Source organism: Macaca thibetana, chromosome 7 (genome assembly GCF_024542745.1).
Source record: "Macaca thibetana thibetana isolate TM-01 chromosome 7, ASM2454274v1, whole genome shotgun sequence".
Lineage (NCBI taxonomy): Eukaryota > Metazoa > Chordata > Mammalia > Primates > Cercopithecidae > Macaca > Macaca thibetana.
Genome location: NC_065584.1, coordinates 19,003,945 through 19,023,264, shown reverse-complemented (window position 1 = coordinate 19,023,264; position 19,320 = coordinate 19,003,945). Strand labels below are relative to the sequence as shown.

The window sequence follows — 19,320 nt, the reverse complement described above, 5'->3', positions numbered from 1 at the left end:
TCAGAGAAGAAAATTGCAGGGAGTTAATTACGTTTTTAGATTTTCATAACAGTTTAATATTTTACATTTGAGCTTTCAAGTTACACGTGTAATATTTTTCCTCATTAACTCCTTTTATTCTGTATTTGCATTTAAGGATGAGATTCTGAAGAGCCATCTGGTTATACTACCTTCTGCAAATGTTGACTAGCTGGTTTCATAAACCAAAGCTGTAGGAGTTGTTATATTGTCTCTTAACTAGTAACATAGTCTGCTCTTCTTCATGGGCTGAGAAAGTTACTAACCTGCAGTCATCACCTCCAGCACTAACAACATGTCGATCACCACTGGTAAATCGAATATTTGTCACGTGGGGCGAATGACCCAAGAACCTTTTGTGTTTTGCCTAAAAAACAATGACAGAGCTTAGGGCATTTGGTGCACACTCACATCAAGGGATCTTATTAGGAACTGTAATCTCTATTACAAGAGCTGTGGAGAGAGTAGGGAGTTACCACTGCAGCCAGTGATTAGAATGCATTTTCAGCGTGAGTAATGGATCTGCAAAACCCGGCTGTGTGGGCAGTCAGAAGTCTCCAGGTACTCTTCACAATTTTTCTCTAAGGAAAAGCATTTGAAATTCAATAACTGATGATAGGTTTCGTGAAAAGCTAATTACCGCTTTTGTAGGATAGTTCCAAAGACGGTATTACTCGAGGGAGAGGATTTGTTTCTAATAGCTTTTATTTCAGAGTAAACAGATTTAGAAAGTTTGGGGAAAAATTTAGAAACTAGGACAAAACATTTTAAATACACGAGAAAAAGTGCTGATGATACGACATCAAAATTAGGAGTAAACTGATAATAGTAAACAAAACACAAACTTACAAATTTTTCTGGACATGGGAAGTCAAATAACTTAACCATGCCAAAGTCATCTCCTGTTACAAGACTGATTCCTGAATGAGATACACAGGCACAGTTGACATCAGCTTTCTCAGCATGTCTGGACCAGATTCCCAAAACCTCATCTCCTAGAATACTATAGGGAAGGAACAAAAGAAAACTCACAGCAAGTGCGGGCAGGTTGACTATATTCAAAAAGTTTCTTGGCAATTAACATACAGGAAGTAAATCATGGTAAGGCAAGTTGTTTGGAGACCTGAATTTCATCAGGATATCAACTCCTGCCTTCTAAAAATGTAATTTTATAATTTGAAGGGTTTCTAGATTAATCCTTTTAAGATTAAAGTAGTACTTTATGAAAACTGATAGAACTATTTTTATTTTTTTTCTTTTTTCTTTTTTTTGAGACGGAATTTCGCTCTTGTTACCCAGGCTGGAGTGCAATGGCACAATCTCAGCTCACTGCAACCTCTGCCTCCTGGGTTCAAGCAATTCTTCTGCCTCAGCCTCCCGAGTAGCTGGGATTACAGACATGCGCCACCATGCCTGGCTTATTTTGTATTTTTAGTAGAGACAGGGTTCCTCCATGTTGGTCAGGCTAGTCTCGAACTCCCGACCTCAGGTGATCAGCCCCCTCAGCCTCCCAAAGTGCTGAGATTACAGGCGTAAGCCACTGCACCTGGCCAAAAACTGATAGCACTATTTTTCAAATTAAAAGTGCTACTTGGCTGGGTCTGGCAGCACATACCTGTAATCCCAACATTTTGGGAAGCTGAGGCAGGAGGACTGCTTGAGGCCAAGAGTTTGAGACCAGCCTGGGCATTTTGTAGAGATCCCTATCTCTACAATAGAGATCTCTATTTTGTAGAGATCCCTATCTCTACAAAAATAAAAGTGACTTATGACATAGGAATTTTTAAAAAGATTTCAGAGATGGGGTCCCGCTATGTTGCCCAGGCTGGTCTCAAACTCCTAGGCTCAAGTGATCCTCCCACCTCGGCCTGCTGCATCAGAGATTACAGGCATGAGCCACTATATGCCTGGCTGATAGAGGAATTTGATGGCCTTTTTCATTGACCAAAAAAATGGATAGTCATGGTTACCTGTCATACAGCCAGAAAATTTGAACAAATTTGGAAGCTTTGACTTCTAATAGATTCAAGATAGCATTCCTTTAGATAGAGAACTAATAACAGTTGCTTAACAGCACCCAATACCTTTTTGCCAGTCATTAAATTTAATGTTAAGAAAAATATCAGGGTATCTTTAAAGTTAAAACTTTGATTTCCTTAAAAAAAAAAATTGATAAATCATGGAAACTGATAAAACATGGAAATACATTCAATAAAAAGGGGTCCCAACATGAACATACCATTTCAAAATAGGGTAACAAAAACTTGAAACGCAATTACTATTCCTTAGTGGAATTGCTCTAACAGCTCAGAAATAGGATTTTCCAATTTTTCTAACTGGCCTTCAAAGTCAGTCCTTGCCTTGTGAATATATAAGTATTTACCTAGTCCATGTAGCCCAAGTAATTCTGTCAATAGCGGCATGATCCATAAGATGTTTTCCTGAAGGCACTTCGTAGACATGCCGTTTATAGCAGCCACTAGAGACCTTTCACCAGATTTAAATGGGACAAGAATTCCATTAGGTGAGAGACAAAATCCACAGGGGGCTTACAGAATACTAGCATATTGCTACTTGATTTACATGTCAACATTATTAACTATGCAAAAGATCACTACATAAACTTAGAGGAGAGAAGCACTGATAAGTGGGGAAGGAAAGGGGAGCTGTAGGTCGGAAGATACAAAGGTAGGAGTTGAGAAGCTGGAGCTCCAGAGCTGAGGAGCTTCAAATGCATTCACTAACACGAAATGTAAAAGCAGAACTTGCCACCTGGGTATATAGTATCGGTACTGTACCTGGAGATATCTGCTGTCTGCAGAGAAGTCCATTTGAATGACAAAGCTTGGAATGTCTTTGCAGTAGCTGATTCTGTTAAGAGTGGGGCCCAATGTCAGGTCATAAAAATCCACTGAGTTCTCACTAGAACCCACTGCCAGATACCGGGAATCCGGACTAAATCTGAATCAAAACAAAACATGTAAAAAGTATTAGACCACATGAAGTATTATAAATATTTAAGATCAGTGACTTTTCCTTTCTAGTTCTTAAAAGTAATGTGTGATATGGCCTCGAATAGATTTACCTGACAGATACAACTGATTATGTATACTGAGATTGTCTGGGTTACATGAAATAAGGAAGCTTTACATTTTACTTCAATTTCAAATATTTCTGCAATTGTCATCTCCCAATTCCTTTAAAAACATCTCATGGTTTAAAAAACCTCTTTTAGGCCGGGCCCGGTGGCTCACACCTGTAATCCCAGAACTTTGGGAGGCGGAGGCAGGCAGATAACCTGAGGTCGGGCGTTTGAGACCAGCCTGACAAACATGGAGAAACCCCGTCTCTACTAAAAATACAAAATTAGCCAGGTGTGATGGTGCATGCCTGTAATCCCAGCTACTCGGGAGGCTGAGGCAGGAGAATCGCTTGACCGGGGAGGCAGAGGTTTCGGTGAGCCGAGATTGCGCCATTGCACTCCAGCATGGGCAACAAGAGCGAAACTCCGCCTCAAAAAAAAAAAAAAAAAGAAAAATTTAAATTTTTAAAATAGAGGCGGGGTCTATGTTGCCCAGCTGGTCCCAAACTCTTGGCCTCAAGCAATCCTTCCCCCTTGGCCTCCCAAAGTACAGGGATTACAGGTGTGAGCTACCACACCCAGCCAAAACATCAGCTTTTAAAAGCCATTGGCATTACATAATAAGCTAACAATTCATTAAGATAGTTTTCTTCCATCTGGAAAAAAACGTCTTAATATTAAGCAAAGAACACAGCTCAGCTTAACTAACCTCCAGTTATTAAGGTGAAGTGACACAACTTGAAGCTTGGAAGAATTTTTTTTCTTTTTTTTTGAGACGGAGTCTCACTCTTCTCCCCCAGGCTGGAGTGTGATGGCGCAATCTCTGCCTCCCAGGTTCAAGCGATTCTCCTGTCTCGGCGCCCCAGTAGCTGGGATTATAGGCGCCTGCCACCACGCCTGGCTAATTTTTGTATTTTTAGTTGAGACAGGGTTTCACCATGTCAGCCAGGCTGGTGGTCTCAAGCTCTTGAACTCAGGCAATCTGCCTGCCTCGGCCTCCCAAAGTGCTGGGATTACAGGCGTGAGCCACCACGCCCAACCTGAAGAACTTATTTAAAAGACAAAGTGATGTGCTATTTGCCTAGCAATCCCTGAAGTCATATGAGACAATTCAGTCTCTTGAAATGGCCCATGAGTCTTATTGAGGTACCACAGGGACATGTAAAAGCTAAGGGAAGCCACTGTTACTGTTTTATATATTGAAGTTCTGAGGAAGGTTTCATTTGTAAAAGGATTTTACTGATGAAAAGTGTACAAGCTTTTGACAGACCTAGATTCAATAATCTTATCTACTGATCACATAGAAGTACTCAGCAAATGGTAGCCACTGTTGAAAAATGCTTAAGCACTGAAAATCAAAGGTTTAAGAAACATTTAAATTAATCTGGATTCTGGAACATTTAATCAATAGGTATTGATTAAATTAATGAACTACATATTCCCAAACTGAGGTTATTAAGAGAAGATATGTTTGGAATCACAACTTTAGTTTTCCAGGGTGACAACTTTTGAAGGGCAGATGGCTCTCTTGTGTTACAGTGGGAGATACCTCTTGGCAGAATGAACTTAATGGACATGGCTGAGTGTTAACATGAATTCATCAAACATTACCTACTAGTACTTGCTATTATAAGGCACCGTGGTTGGTGGCCAGTGGGTTTATAATTTAGCAGGAAGAATTAAGTAAGTATACAAACAGCCATATTTTAGCATACAATTTATAATGTGGGAAATGCTACAGGCCCTGGGGACCTCTTTTTGAAGGCATGGCTAAGGAAAACTCTTCAAATGGAAGTTGAATCAAGTACATACTAGCAACTCTCTTCCATGTGTTCACTAACCTGATATCATGGATTGCACATCTCCTGTCTCTCTTCTTTCCCCATATTTTTAGAGAACTCACTAGTAAAATGATAAATTCTCCATTTTTCATTCCAATAGCCACCATGTCCCCTTCAGGGCTATAACACACAGTACGAGCAGCATGCCCCAAATTCACTTTGTTTAACATCTTCTGCATTAAAAAAAAAGAAGAGTCATAGGAAACAACATTAAGTACTTCTAAATTAAACCCGTTTCCCTCAAAAATTCTCAACTTAATTCTGAGATAGTTCTTTAAGCGCTAGCAATTTAGAACTTCCAACTTTTCTTTTCAGAAATTGTAACCTCTTTTAAAAAATTATCCGTACTTACTTTATCAGCAATATCCCAAAGTCTCACCGTCCCATCTTCTGCAGCAGAAAGGAAAAAATCCCTGGAAGGATGGGTTGCCAGTCCCCAGATTGGCCCATCCACATGACCGTTAACTAAAATATTACAAGCTGCATTTTTCTCTCCAACTTCGATTATTTCAGCATTCCTTGTCCCAACAAGGATCTTGCCCTGAAACACAAGTAGGACCAATACATTGAATGTAATACAACAGCTGCTCTTCTTCATAATATAAAAATGACTCTATTGACCTGCTTTCCAAGAACTTTTTGCTTTGAGCTAATCTAGTAGCAAGGCAGTCATTAGCTCATGCAAATTTTTCTATGACTACAGGCACACATCTATCTGTAAGCACACTGGGCTGGATTACCTATTAGAGTCCATGCTACAGAACAGAACTTTTCTGTGGCAGTACACTTGGATTCTTCAATAATCAAAAGTTTTTATTTGATAATCTTAGGATCTCCAAACAGGGTAAGGGCAGTTGGATATAGGAAAAAAGTACTAGAATTTATTTTTTAGTTAAAAAGTGAAAGCTTAATTACTATTTAATAAGCAGACTGAAGATAATATCCGTATGATTTATAAATACACAATAAGTACAAACACGCTCAAAAATTTCCATAGGAATTGTAGTTTTGAAGTTTTATTTTGAAATGGACACAACTGTACATATTTATGGGGCGTACGGTAATGCGCATAACCATCACCTCAGACATTTATCATTTCTTTGTGATGGACACTTTCAAAATCCTCTCTTGTAAGTATCTGAAAATACATAAATGCGTGATTCTTAACTACAGTCATCCTACAGTACTACAGAATACTAAAAGGTACTGCTCCTATCTGTCTGTGTAAAACTGTATCCTTTAACCAGTCCTTCCCTATCCCCCTCCTCCTCCCCCTTCTCCACCTCCAGTAACCACTATTCTACTCTCCACCTCTGTGGGATCAACGTTTTTAGTTTCTGCATAGGAGTGAGAACATGTATTTTTCTGTGCCTGGCGTGTTTCACTTCACGTCATGTCCTCCAGTCCCATCCATGTTGCCACCAAGAATGACAGAATTTCATTATTTTTTATGGCTGAATAGTATTCCATTGTTTGTTTATTACATATTTTATCTAGGGAATGTATGTTTTTTAAGAAAATGGAGACAGCTGTCCTAATATAAATGAATCAACTGGCAAGGGTTTTCAATTCTGTTTACTAGAGTTGTTGAATTGGCGGATTCTAGAAAATATTGGAGTTTTACATACAGTATTTAAACAGAATAGCTTCCTAGCTTATGCACCACACTGGTCCTAACTTTGGCAAAGAAAGCAGCAAAGACAGAGTAATGCTGGCAAGCAAATCCATCTTTATGCATTATTAAGTATTGTTCATTAAGCTGCAAAAGGTGAGAGAATCACAGTAATAACCACTTTCTATTTTCTGCTGCACTGTATCAGCTCATGGAACATCTTACTTTGCCTCTGCACACAGAACGAACACAATCTGTGGCTTGTCCTGTCTCAAGCCTGAAGGCACGGCACCGCCTCAGTTCCTGATCCCACAGTTTAACCGCTCCTCCTTCTTTTGACCTAAGTAAATAACCAAGCCAGAGTAAGTGTTTATTATTGGCTACTATAATTTTTATTATAAACAAATACTAAGTTATAAGCAGAATCCTTTAAAAAAAAAAAAGGCCCTGATATTTATAATTTACTTCTAATATTCTTCTAAACTTTCTATGGCAATTTGAGGATCTACTATATCTCAGTCAAAATAAACATTCAGTTTCAGTGAATTTTGAGAAATACTTTTTTTCCTGACATGAGCATAATTTTATTTAGCCTCTACCATACATTATCCTCTCTCATAATACTTTTTCTTTCCTTTTTTTTTAAGATGGAGTCTCGCTCTGTCTCCTAGGCTGGAGTGCAAGTGGGACGATCTCAGCTCATTGCAACCTCTGCCTCCTGGGTTCAAGCAATTCTCCTATCTCAGCCTCCCAAGTAGCTGGGATTATAGGCGTGCACCACCCCACTCAGCTAATTTCTGTATTTTTAGTAGAGCTGGGGTTTCACCATGTTGGCCAGGCTGGTCTTGAACTCCTTGACCTCAGGTGATCCACCCGCCTCGGCCTCCCAAAGTGCTGGGATTCCAGGCATGAGCCACTGTGCCTGGCCTCATAATACTTCTTGATTAGGAAGATGTAAAAAACAATTTTATTAAAAAGAAACAATTTAAAAAATTAAAAAACAGTTTTATTAATGGAAATGTAAGGCAAAAATAATAGAATTACAAATGCTGTGCTACAGAGTTATTATTTTTTTTTGAGACAGAGTCTTGCTCTGTCACCCATCCTAGAGTGCAGTGGTGTGATCTCGGCTCACTGCAACCTGTGCCTCCCAGGTTCAAGTGATTCTTCTCCCTCAGCCTCCCGAGTAGCTGGGATTACAGGCGTGCACCACCACTCCCGGCTAATTTTTGCATTTTTAGTAGAGACAGTGTTTCACCATATTGGCCAGGCTGGTCCCAAACTCGACCTCGTGATCCGCCCGCCTCGGCCCCCCAAACTGTTGGGATTACAGGCGTGAGCCACTGCACCCAGCCCAGACTTTATTTTTGAAGGCCAAAACAGAAGCATATTTATTCCCTACAAGGTATTAAAATATCTCACTGGAACAGTTTAGCAGGCTTCTAGTGAGCGGGGGTGTGCAGGAGTAAATGACGTGGAAAATACAAGTGTTGGAGGACGAAATAGAGCCCATTTATGGATTTTCTCCTGGAAGGACTGAAAAATGTATTCCTTCATTTTCTGCTAGATGAGCTGCTTGTTTTAAAGCATGCCTATGTGCATTCTTCCTTTATGTGAGAGGCACAAATTCTGCACTTGTGTTTAACATATGTGGGTTCTTTCAATCCTGTATTGAAATGTACTTCTTAGTCACCTATATGTCACATTTATTTTGGTTTTTGTTTTTCAAACGGGGTCTCACTCTGTCACCCAGGCTGGAGTGCAGTGGCACCATCACAGCTCACTAAAGTCTCAACCTCCCCAGGCTCAAGTGATCCTCCCACTTCAGCCTCCTGAGTAGCTAGGACTACAGGTGTGCACCACCACACCCAGCTAATTGTTGTGTTTTTTATAGAGATGGGGTTTCACCCTGTTGCCCAGACTGGTCTCAAACACCTGGGCTCAAGCGATCCGCCTGCCTCAGCCTCCCAAAGTGCTAAGATTACAGGTGTGAGCCACTGTGCCTAGCCTACATGTCATGTTTCAACATGCATATGACTATGTTGGTGACAAATCAAACCATAAGTATCTGTTTACTGTTGGGAGATTTGAAAATCACTCAGAAAAGACCTCTTCTCAAATTTTGAGGTCTTGTATACAGTTTAGGTTTGCCTCAAGCAAAAGGAAACAAGGCAGTTCTCTCTAGTTCCCTCATCCTTTTCTAAAGCAACAATGTGCATTCTACTCCTTATAATCCATTCTGAACAAAAAAGAGAGCAGGCAAAACACAACCCTGGCTCCAGATCCCCCTATGGGCCTCCTACTCAGCAGATATGTACACAGGCATACAGACAGTAAGAAAAGTACCTCAACTTGTAGGACAACTACCTATCCCCACCTCAGAAAAAGTATCACCCCAACATGAAAAACATTGGAAGTGAATTAATATCAGAAATGAGACTCAACAGAAGGCACATAAAAGGTAATAAAGGAGAAGCATATGAGGAGGAAGGTCAGAGAGGACACTCTGTGTAGCCTAGAAACAACTAGAATAATTAACTGCAAACCTCAGGTAGGTCACAAATGCATAAACATTCTGTGAAAAGAAAGAGGACTCACGGCCTTTCCTTTCCCCCAGTCACGATAAGTCCATCTCGCAGGGTGGTGTACATGGCAAACACAGGCCCGTTGTGAGCTCTCGCCACGATTCTACACAATATGTGATCTTTCCACACACAGACATCACCACTGATGGTACCTGTAAACGTCAAGTTATTCTGAAAAGGAGTGGGGGAGGGGGAGACAAACTCATCAAAAGTTCAAATAGAGTTCAAACAGATAATTTTCTATGTATGTGCAATGCTGTCTCACCCTTGATACAAAAGAGCATGCATCGTGTAGTGGCAGCAGCAGCGCTGAATTCAAGAGTCAGGAAACCTGAACTGGAGGCTTAGCTTTGTCAGGACCTTCTCCTTTCCAAGTCTGTTGCTTATTAGCTAGAATAACCCTGGACAATTCTTCCCTTCCAATTCTAACATACTGTAATTCTAGAGTTTACTTTTTATTTTTTTGAGACAGAGTTTCGCTCTTTGTTGCCCAGGCTGGAGTGCAATGGCGCGATCTCAGCTCACCACAACCTCTGCCTCCCAGGTTCAAGCGATTCTCTTGTCTCAGCATCCCGAGTAGCTGGGATTACAGGCACCTGCCACCACGCCTGGCTGATTTTTTTTTAGTAGAGACGGGGTTTCACCCTGTGGGCCAGGCCGGTCTTGAACTCCTGACCTCAGGTGATCTGCCTGCCTCGGCCTCCCTAAATGCTAAGATTACAGCCGTGAGCCACTGTGCCCAGCCTGAGCCACGGTGCCTGGCCTGGTCTTATATTAAGAATACCCAAAATGTTCAACTGAAATTTGACATAGCACAAACATTTCAATGGTCTTTTTCTCAAAAACGTTTAAGTGTATTTAAATATTCTATAATTATAACTTTTCCTGTAAGTATTGCATACCCACATAAACATTTTAATTACAAAATCCACTTAGTTTTTTGATACACCAAATACAGCCTAGCCAATGCAGGATATTAAAGGAAAGAGACGTGGATTGGAAGCCACAGGTCCAGATGAGATGGAATACAGTGAGGGGAGAGCAGGGCTCCTGAACACACTTCTATCAGGGCCAGGAACTGTGCTATTTCCTTCTGTCTCACTACCTCCTTCTTCCCTCGAAGTAGAGACACTGGCCCAGAGCACTTCCAGCTGTATGATAAGCAGTGTGTTAAATGATAAAAAGCAAAGGAAATCCTAAACGCTAGTACCACCTTCAGTCATTTGAAAATCATGTTTCTTGATTTACCTTTCTTTTACTCTGACAAATTTTTAGGACTATGAAGAACTACTAGGAAGACAGAAATTTTAGGATATTTAGGGTGACAATTACAAGATTAAGGAAGGCTTCTGAGTATAACAGTAGTCCAAGGAATCAAATGTTCATCATAATCCTTATCATGGTGGCTCACACCTGTAAACCCAGCACTTTGGGAGGTCAAGGTGGGAGGATCACTTGAGCTTAGGAGCTTGAGACCAGCCTAGGCAACATAGTGAAACCCTGTCTCTACTAAAAATGAAAAAAAAAATTAGCCAGGCATGGTGGTTCCTGCCCTGTAGTCCCAGCTACTAAGGAGGCGGATTACTTGAATCTGGGAGATGGAGGCTACAGTGAGCTATAATCGCACCACTGCACCACAGCCCAGGTGACAGAGTGAGATATTGTGTCAAAAAAAAAAAAAAAAAATCCTTTTTCCCCTCTCATTAACATTCATTTTTACTCCCTAATTTCTGAAAGAACTAGATTTTTGAAAGATGAAATACATGCTTGACCAGGGCATGTGCACCACTGCACCACAGCCCAGGCGACAGAGTGAAATATTGTGTCAAAAAAAAAAAAAAAAAAAATCCTTTTTCCCCTCTCATTAACATTCTTTTTTACTCCCTAATTTCTGAAAGAACTAGATTTTTGAAAGATGAAATACATGCTTGACCAGGGCATGTAATGATTAGCAGATCACAGTATCATATCAACATTAATGTGGCTGAAGATCTAAGGCAAGAAAATGTAAAGTAGTCAAAGTCACACTACATGCATTTTAAGAGACATACTGCACCAAATGCAATAGCGAGCATGGTCTGCATCCGGGCATCTTCCAGTGTGCTCAGTAGCCCTTTTTTGCTAAGAAGAGCCCTTCCTGCCAGGGTCCAGAACTTCACATGTTTTACTCCCACTGAGACAAACTGGGTATCTGAATCTGGTCGGAATTCTGCCACAAAAATACGTTGATTGTGACCAGCTCTGCTGGCAATTTTGGCACCTGACAAGATACAACAAAATTATCTAGGTTATTACAAGAACCAAGCTAATCAACAGCATTGAACAAATATGTAAAATACATGGTTCAAATAACAAAGGCTTAGAAAAGAGGCCAATGGCCCCTGCTCTACTACCTAGCAATACATGATTTACAATTATTTGTGTATCGAGTCCTTTTCACTTATCTTCATTCCATTAACTTTTCTTTATACAACTTAAACATTTTGTCTAAAGTGTGGTAGGTAATATTATCCTGCTGATCTGCCATTATCATTAGAAATATACATAATTTTCACTGATAAGAATCTCTAAAACTAATCAAATCATTAATAATAAACATAGTTTCTTGTTGAAGAAAATAGCAGCGAATCATTTGTAATACTAATAATGGTTTCATTAATTTATCTGGTTTTGTGAGGTTACAGTTCCACTGGGCTTTTAAAGTGAAATATACCTGCAGTACCACTAACTGTGTACCATATATTGTGTAGGCCTACACTGAGTAATTATTTCAACCACCAACTTTAAGGCAACTATTAAATACAGAATTCCTACTACCCTTGTATTCTTGTTTTTTAAAAATCAAACACACAAAAGAATCCTACCTTCCTGCCATCTCCAAATGGTAATAGTATGTTCTGGGTCTAGTCCCACAGAAAGCAATAGTTTGCCCGTAGCACTGAAGCTGACTGAACATACTCCCTTTGAATGGTAGCATCTTAGGATAGATAAAGTCTGCTTGTTCATTGCGTCCCAGATGTGAATAGAAGGAGCTGCAGCTAAATAAAGATAATATCAAAAGTTGTAATCTACCTGTTTAAATGTTTCTGTTTCTAAAGCTGATGCATATTCATCTCTGAAACATGGATAAATATGTACCAAATAAAAACTGTACTAAACAAAGAACAGCTCAAAACTAAGACTGAACTTAAAAAAGGAAAAGGAGTTTTGGGGGTGGGGAGGAAAGAAAAGGAAAAAATATAGAACACTTCTTCTGGCTATATTCCAAATTACATTTTTGGAAAAACAGCATTTAGACAAGCAAATCAGGCAATCTCAACTTTAAACAATTCAAAACAAATGCATGTTTTATGTATACTTTTAATCTTTATACAATTACATGGAGAACTATACAAATATTACACAATAAATATTAAACACCAAGTATACATTCAGTACTGATGTTACCTGAAAGAGAAATGAAAAGCAGACACAAATTGAGAAAGGCAGTAGATAGGAAACCACCTGAATAGATCTCAAAAGAAATTTCAACCATAAACAGATAGACATCTGGTAAAAAGCTAAGTTCATATCACTTTATAAGACATGTACTTAAAAAACAGGATTTCATGAGAAAGATAAAACTGCTCATCTTTAAAAAATGTGGTTATTATTATTAATCTTGTGTAGCTTGTTTCTGCTGCTTAAAAAAATTATCCCAGTTCTCCATATTTTCTAAAGTTAAAAAATTATAGTTTTATATTTTCTTTTTTATGAACTGCACCCTATAAAAATGAATAGGGATAGGTCAATTCAGCAGTTAATTCAATCTCAGAACATAAGTACTTTTAATGAAGCAATAAAAATACTAAAGTGTATTTGCTTCAAATTATAAATGTTGTTTTAAAAACAGAGAAACATTAAATAAGACAAGCTGCCTTAAATCATTCAATGCAGAAATAAATGTCACTCTCTAAAGAAAATATTCTGATAAATTTAGATTATATTTTATGCCATCTGCTATTTGTAGTACACAATGATAAATTAAATCTGACAGTTCTTCAAAGCAGTTAAAATATATTAAACCAGAGACTTACGAGTATCATTAAGTAGAAATTGTTCAAAGATTTATGCAACTGTAAAATATCAAAACTACATGGAAATATACATAAAAGTTTATCATATAATAAAATAGGTTATGTTTGTAAAATGTATGACAATAATGCAAGTATTGAACTAAAATTAAAATATTCTTCATTCATTAAAAGTCAAAGTACCCCAAGGCACAGGTAAATTTAACCTCCATAAAGAATGTTAGGTGGCTTAAATTTAAAATGTAACTATATACCAGATCACTCTATAAATTTTGCCAGTGATAAATATTATATAAATATTGTTATATGTTTACAAAATGTACCTCTAGGCAATTCACGTTATATTTGCCAAATTGTGATGAGGTAGACAGTAGATTTTCAAGAAATATCACTAATTTTTGCCTCCAAATTTAATATGCCACAAGTTTAAAAGTTTTATTTATCTAAATTTAAACAGCAAGTAATCTTAAATTCTATTACTGAGCTTCTCATTTTTATAAAAAATTAAAGGAGATGGCAAGAAGGTGAAAACAGAATTTATGTTTTAAAACCTATAAGTATGTAAGGTATGGAATTGCCACACACTTAGACTGCTCTAAACTTACATCAGTAACAGTATTTAAAACTAAAATTACTGCAAATTTTCAGGACCTCTTGAAGTTACTAAAGATGAAACTATGTTCATTAAGTATATTGTATTTTCTCCTATCATTTGGAAATGGTCATTCCTGATGCTTGGGTAACACATATACAATTCTTACTCCTCCTGTTCCAGGAGGCCATGAGGTATTAAGTACCTATCATGGCAGGCATGTCATTGGGGACATCGCATATTTTCTAACGCTTACCTTCTAGGTAGGTACGTTTTTTCCTGAACTCAGCCTCAGAGAGGATAACTGACTTGCCCTAATACAACTCCGAGCTGGGAGAGGCAGCACAGGTATGCTGTTCTCAAGATCCAGGTTCCATTCTTGCTCTTTTCCCCATATCTAGCTCCCTCCAGAAAATCAATCCCAGTAACTTTTCACTAACGTTTTTGACTCTTAGTTTCCTGTATAGAGATGCCGTAAGTGTCTCTATAAATTGTTATTTGGGTCTTACAAGAATCAAAGTTTTAAAGGATATTTTTTATCCCTGAGTTTGCCTTTGATGCAGTATAATAAAAACTGTTTTTTTTTTTTGAGATGGAGTTTCACTCTTGTTGCCCAGGCTGGAGTGCAATGGCATGATCTTGGCTCACTGCAACCTCTGTCTCCCAGTTCAAGCGATTCTCCTGCCTCAGCCTCCTGAGTAGCTGGGATTACAGGCACTCCCCCACCACACCTGGCTAATTTTGTATTTTTAGAAGAGACGGGGTATCTCCATGTTGGTCAGGCTGGTCTCGAACTCCCGACCTCAGGTGATCTGCCTGCCTCGGCCTCTCAAAGTGCTAGGATTACAGGCATGAGCCACCATGCCTGGCCTAATAAAAACTGTATTTTAAAAGAAAATTTTAACATGGGCCATTAGGTATGCCAATTGTATTTTGCCCTTTAGTCTCTGTAGTGAGTAACTCCTTACTGCATACTCAGCATCCATTACATCCTTTCTTCCTACCAAGGCTCCAATTTTATTCAGGAATCTACTCTCTCCTAGAGTGCAACTGATTCAGGGGAAACAAACTGCATGCTCAACTAATAAAGTCTGAGCCCACTGTAACAATACTGCTTCCACTCCCAACCCAGACCTCAGTGATTAGTTTAATAACCCAGATTTAAACCAATCAGCACATGGTATTCCCCTAGTATCTTCTCAGTTCGAGGTTTGCTTTGTGTCCTCACACAGTCAGGCTAAAATGACTCAGTCAGGCTAAAAGCAAGGATTTTTAGGTCATAGTTCTGAAAAGGATTTTCTTCCTTCTTTCCCACTGGATAACAGCAAGGAAGCACATAACTCCAATTGCTACTACAGTCATTTTCACGACCACAAATGCAACCAGCCTTGTGGGTGAAGCCAACACTGTGGAGAGCAGAGCAGAAGAGATGGAAAGTCCCTGGGTTCTGGATGACATTGTGAAGCTCCTGAAGCAGCACACTCTGGAGGCTACCCTCCCTCTTATTCTTGTGTGCTAAGGAATTTCCTTATCTTCTGCTGTAAAATGCAGACACCCACTGAAGTTATTTGATGGGCAACTGCCTGTCACTACAAATACTAAGCAAGACCAGAGAGTGAGTTTTCTCTACTTAATTGCCTTAAGGATCAAAAATACCAAATTCTAAGGTGCAGTCTTAGGAGGGCTGAAATTACTTTGTCAGAGACAAAAGATATTCCCATAGTGTCCACTGAAAACACATCTAATGTGTTCAATGGTAACTTTTCTTTTTTCTTTTTGAGACAAGGTCTCACTGTCTCCCAGGCTGGAGTGCCATGATGCGATCATGACACACTGCAGCCTCGAATTCCTGGGCTCAATTGATCTACCTACCTCAGCCTCCTGACTTGCTGGATCTACAGTCACATGCCACCACACCCATCTAAGTTTTGTATATTTTTGTAGAGATGGGGTTTCCCATGTTGCCCAGGCTGGTCTTAAACTCCTGAGTTCAAGCAATCTGCCCACTTCAGCCTCCCAAAGTGCTAGGACTGCGGGGCGTGGTGGCTCACGCCTGTAATCCCAGCACTTTGGGAGGCTGAGGCGGGTGAATAACTTGAGGTCAGGAGTTTGAGACCAGCCTAGAAAACATGGTGAAACCCCATCTGTACTAAAAATACAAAAAATTAGCTGGGCATGGTGGCAGTCGCCTGTAATCCCAGGTACTCGAGAGGCTGAGGCAGGAGAAATGCTTGAACCCAGGAAATGGAAGTTGCAGTGAGCCAAGATTGTGCCACTGCATTCCAGCCTGGGCAATAAGAGTGAAACTCCATCTCAAAAAAAGAAAAAACAAAACAGAAAAACCCAAAGTGCTATGATTAAAGGTGTGAGCTACTGTGCCCAGCTCATATCTCTTCTAATGTATTTATTCTCCCATATTCCAAAGTGACAATTTAAAAACTTTATCCTTGTTCCAACCCAATACCCATTCCCCACCTCCTCACTCTCAGTTGACGATACAGGGAAAATGGAAGTCATTAGACAGTACTTCCTTATTTTCTCATCCCCAAATCTACCAGTCTTCCCATATTTGTACAAGAAAGAATGTCGAATAAATTTCACTCCTTATATCTGTGGATAATTTCTTCCTGCCAAACTGATTTCTCTCAAAGTATTCCCCATCTCATTTAGCTCACTGTTCAAGCAAAAAGTTAACAACTGGCCTTGATTCCTCACTTTGTCATACCCCCATATCCAATTAATCAGAAAGGATTACTGGCTTTACTCCAGAATACACTCCATATTTGTCTCGTTCTCTCCACATTCATTCCTGCCACCCCGCTTAACTGTCGCTTGGACTACTATAACGGACCCCTAATTTTCCAGTTTTCTCTCTTCCCCCTCTACATTCTCAATAGTGTAGTGAGAGTGGTTTTCTCAAAGTATAAATTAGGTCACATCACTCCCTTGTTTAAAATTCTCCAGTGACAGACTCTGCACTTAGCATGAATCCAAACTCTTCTCCCTGAGCTACAACATCCTGCATGAGATTACCACTCTACCTCCCTATATTCATCTCAGAGGCCTTCCTCCAGTCACACTGACCTTCCAGTTTCTTGATCCAGCTTTACGGCTTACGCAGGAAAGATTTAATATAAGCAGTCCCAAGGTTACTGTCATCAGAAGGGCCTGCTTGCTGGGCTAGCTCTTGGCCAGTGTGTAAGAACGTTTGAAGTGTTCTCCATGTTGACAAAGCTCTTTTGTCCACCTGGGGCGCTGAACACTTGCTTTCTTCAGGGTGTCTGGTATTTTGGTAGTTGAAGCTGGTCTTTATCCCTGTGTGACCAGCCCCCAATAAAAACTCTGGACTCTGAGACTTCAGTAGGCTTGCCGAGGCAGAAACACCTCATGTGTGTTGCTGGATTTGACTGCTGGAGGAAGACGCAGGTTCTGTGGCACCCTGGCACAAGGGTGTTGGAGAGACATCGAAACCCTGTAACTAGATGCTCCAGATTCTACCTCATGTGTCTTTTCCCTTTTCTGTTCACTGTAATAAACTAAAGCCTTAAGTACCTCTGAGTCCTGTGATTTCTCCTAGTGAACTGCCGAATGTGTGGGAAGTCTTGGGACCCCTGAAACTGGTCTAAGCCTGCAGTCCCCAGATCACGCCTCAGCTATCCACTCCTGGCATAGCTGAATGTTACACCCCTGAGAAAATAAATACTTTGTTTTATTGCCATCATCTCATTTATTGTTTTTATCACATTTATTGCCATCTCAACTCAAATCATCAAGGTTTTTTAATTTTTCTTTTTTTGTTTGTTTGTTTTTTGTAGAGACAGCATCTTGCTGTCTCGGCAACAGCCCAGGCTGGACTTGAACTGCTGGCCTCAAGCGGTCGGCCTCTCTCAGCCTCCCAAAGTGCTGGGATTACAGGTGTAAGCCACCATACTCAGCCTGTCATCTCATTTGATTACAATACAATCCATGCTTCACTGTGCCTTAAAAGTGTGATATTCAAAAACTATTTTTGTGTTTACCCTTGTTTTGACATGATGGAGATTTACTGGTTAAAAACCAAAATAAAATAACAAGAGATAACAGATAGTGCTCAAAATCAGTGAATTATAATTGTGTTACTGGAACCTGCAGGGTACCAAAAAGCAGTGCAAACAGGTGTCATCTATAGCCTCTGTAGCTACTACACACCTCTGCCATTGTAGCACAAAAGCTGCCACAGAACATATGTAACTTGATAAGCATGGTCATGTCAAATAAAACTTTTATTTAAAGTGCTTAAAACAGTGCTGAGCACATAAAATAGATTAAAATATATTAGCTCTTTTTAACCATTATTATTATTTTTTTAATTTCTTAAAAATTTTTTGTAGAGACAGGGTCTCACTATGTTGCCCAGGCTGGTCTTGAATTCCTGCGCCCAAGGGATCCTCAGACCTTGGCCTCCCAAAGTGCTGGGATTACAGGTGTGAGCTACCATGCTTGTCCAAAAAAACCATTACTATTACCACAGGCTGAGTTCAGAATCATGACATTAAAATAATATATTCTTAATGAAAAAAATAATCCACAAGTTCTTTATAGAGTAACAAGATACTTGATGATATGGTTTGGATTTATGTCCTTGCCCAAATCGCACGTTGAATAGTAACCCCCAGTGTTGGAGGAGGGGACTGGTGGGAGGTGATTGGATCATGGGGGTGGATTTCCCCCTTGCTGTTCTGTGATTGTGAGTTCTCATGAGATCTGCTTGTTTAAACGTGTAGCACTTCCCCTTTCTCTTCCTCCTGCTTCAGCCATGTAGGACATACCTGCTTCCCCTTTGCCTTCCACCATGATTGTAAATTTCCTGAGGCCTCCCCAGCCATGCTTCCTGTACAGCCTGTGGAGCTGTGAGCCAATTAAACATTTTCTTTGTAAATTACCCAGTTTCAGGTAGTTCTTTATAGCAATGCAAGAACGGACTAATATACTTGAACTTAAGTTTAATATGCACTATCATCACCAAACAATATAAATATAGCAGAAAATGTTTAGTTTTCCTTACCTGACATGTCTGCTGAATCACCTATAATGGAAAATAATTATCTATAAATAACATAAATCTGTAAAATCTGTAAAAACCCAAATATCATATTAATTATAAACTATTAGATACAAAATTGGTTTTATTACATTCGATTGAGTAAACTGTGAGAGAAGACACTCATTTCAATTATACAAACTTATTAACATTCTATGTATGATCTTTCAATCTTCCTTTGGATAAAAATTTTGTTTTCTTTGCATTTAATGAGTTACATAAACTTTTAATTATAACAACTTTTAAAATGATACTGATATGATTTAAGATGATATTACCCTCATTTTGGTTTATATTTTGGTACTGCTAATAATAGACTCTCTGGAGTTTTAATTACAGCAAAGGTTACTGTATAACTCAAGAAAGGAAAAAAGTTCTTTCTTTCAACTAAAGATTTTCCATATGCATCTTTTAATGCATCTTTAAATGCATCTGTC

The 19,320-nt window shown here is 39.3% G+C and overlaps 1 protein-coding gene across 11 annotated transcripts in view; it reads right to left on the bottom strand.

The window, feature by feature from the left end:
• EML5 (EMAP like 5) overlaps nucleotides 1–19,320 on the bottom strand; it is a 189,301-nt gene that overhangs the window by 1,000 nt on the left and 168,981 nt on the right. For 4 of the 11 annotated variants that reach the window (XM_050798514.1, XM_050798516.1, XM_050798518.1 and 1 more), the window contains 10 exons: nucleotides 18,848–18,868; nucleotides 12,003–12,176; nucleotides 11,190–11,398; nucleotides 9,152–9,309; nucleotides 6,779–6,893; nucleotides 5,294–5,482; nucleotides 4,942–5,114; nucleotides 2,817–2,979; nucleotides 2,402–2,505; nucleotides 293–1,021 (listed from right to left, as the gene is read on the bottom strand). In XM_050798514.1, coding sequence (XP_050654471.1) covers nucleotides 655–1,021; nucleotides 2,402–2,505; nucleotides 2,817–2,979; nucleotides 4,942–5,114; nucleotides 5,294–5,482; nucleotides 6,779–6,893; nucleotides 9,152–9,309; nucleotides 11,190–11,398; nucleotides 12,003–12,176; nucleotides 18,848–18,868 — 1,673 coding nt within the window. In that variant the 3' untranslated portion in view covers nucleotides 293–654. Of the gene's footprint in view, nucleotides 1–284; nucleotides 1,022–2,401; nucleotides 2,506–2,816; nucleotides 2,980–4,941; nucleotides 5,115–5,293; nucleotides 5,483–6,778; nucleotides 6,894–9,151; nucleotides 9,310–11,189; nucleotides 11,399–12,002; nucleotides 12,177–18,847; nucleotides 18,869–19,320 lie in introns of those variants that run through there. The other 7 variants (XM_050798515.1, XM_050798526.1, XM_050798519.1 and 4 more) reach the window with 6 other exon arrangements.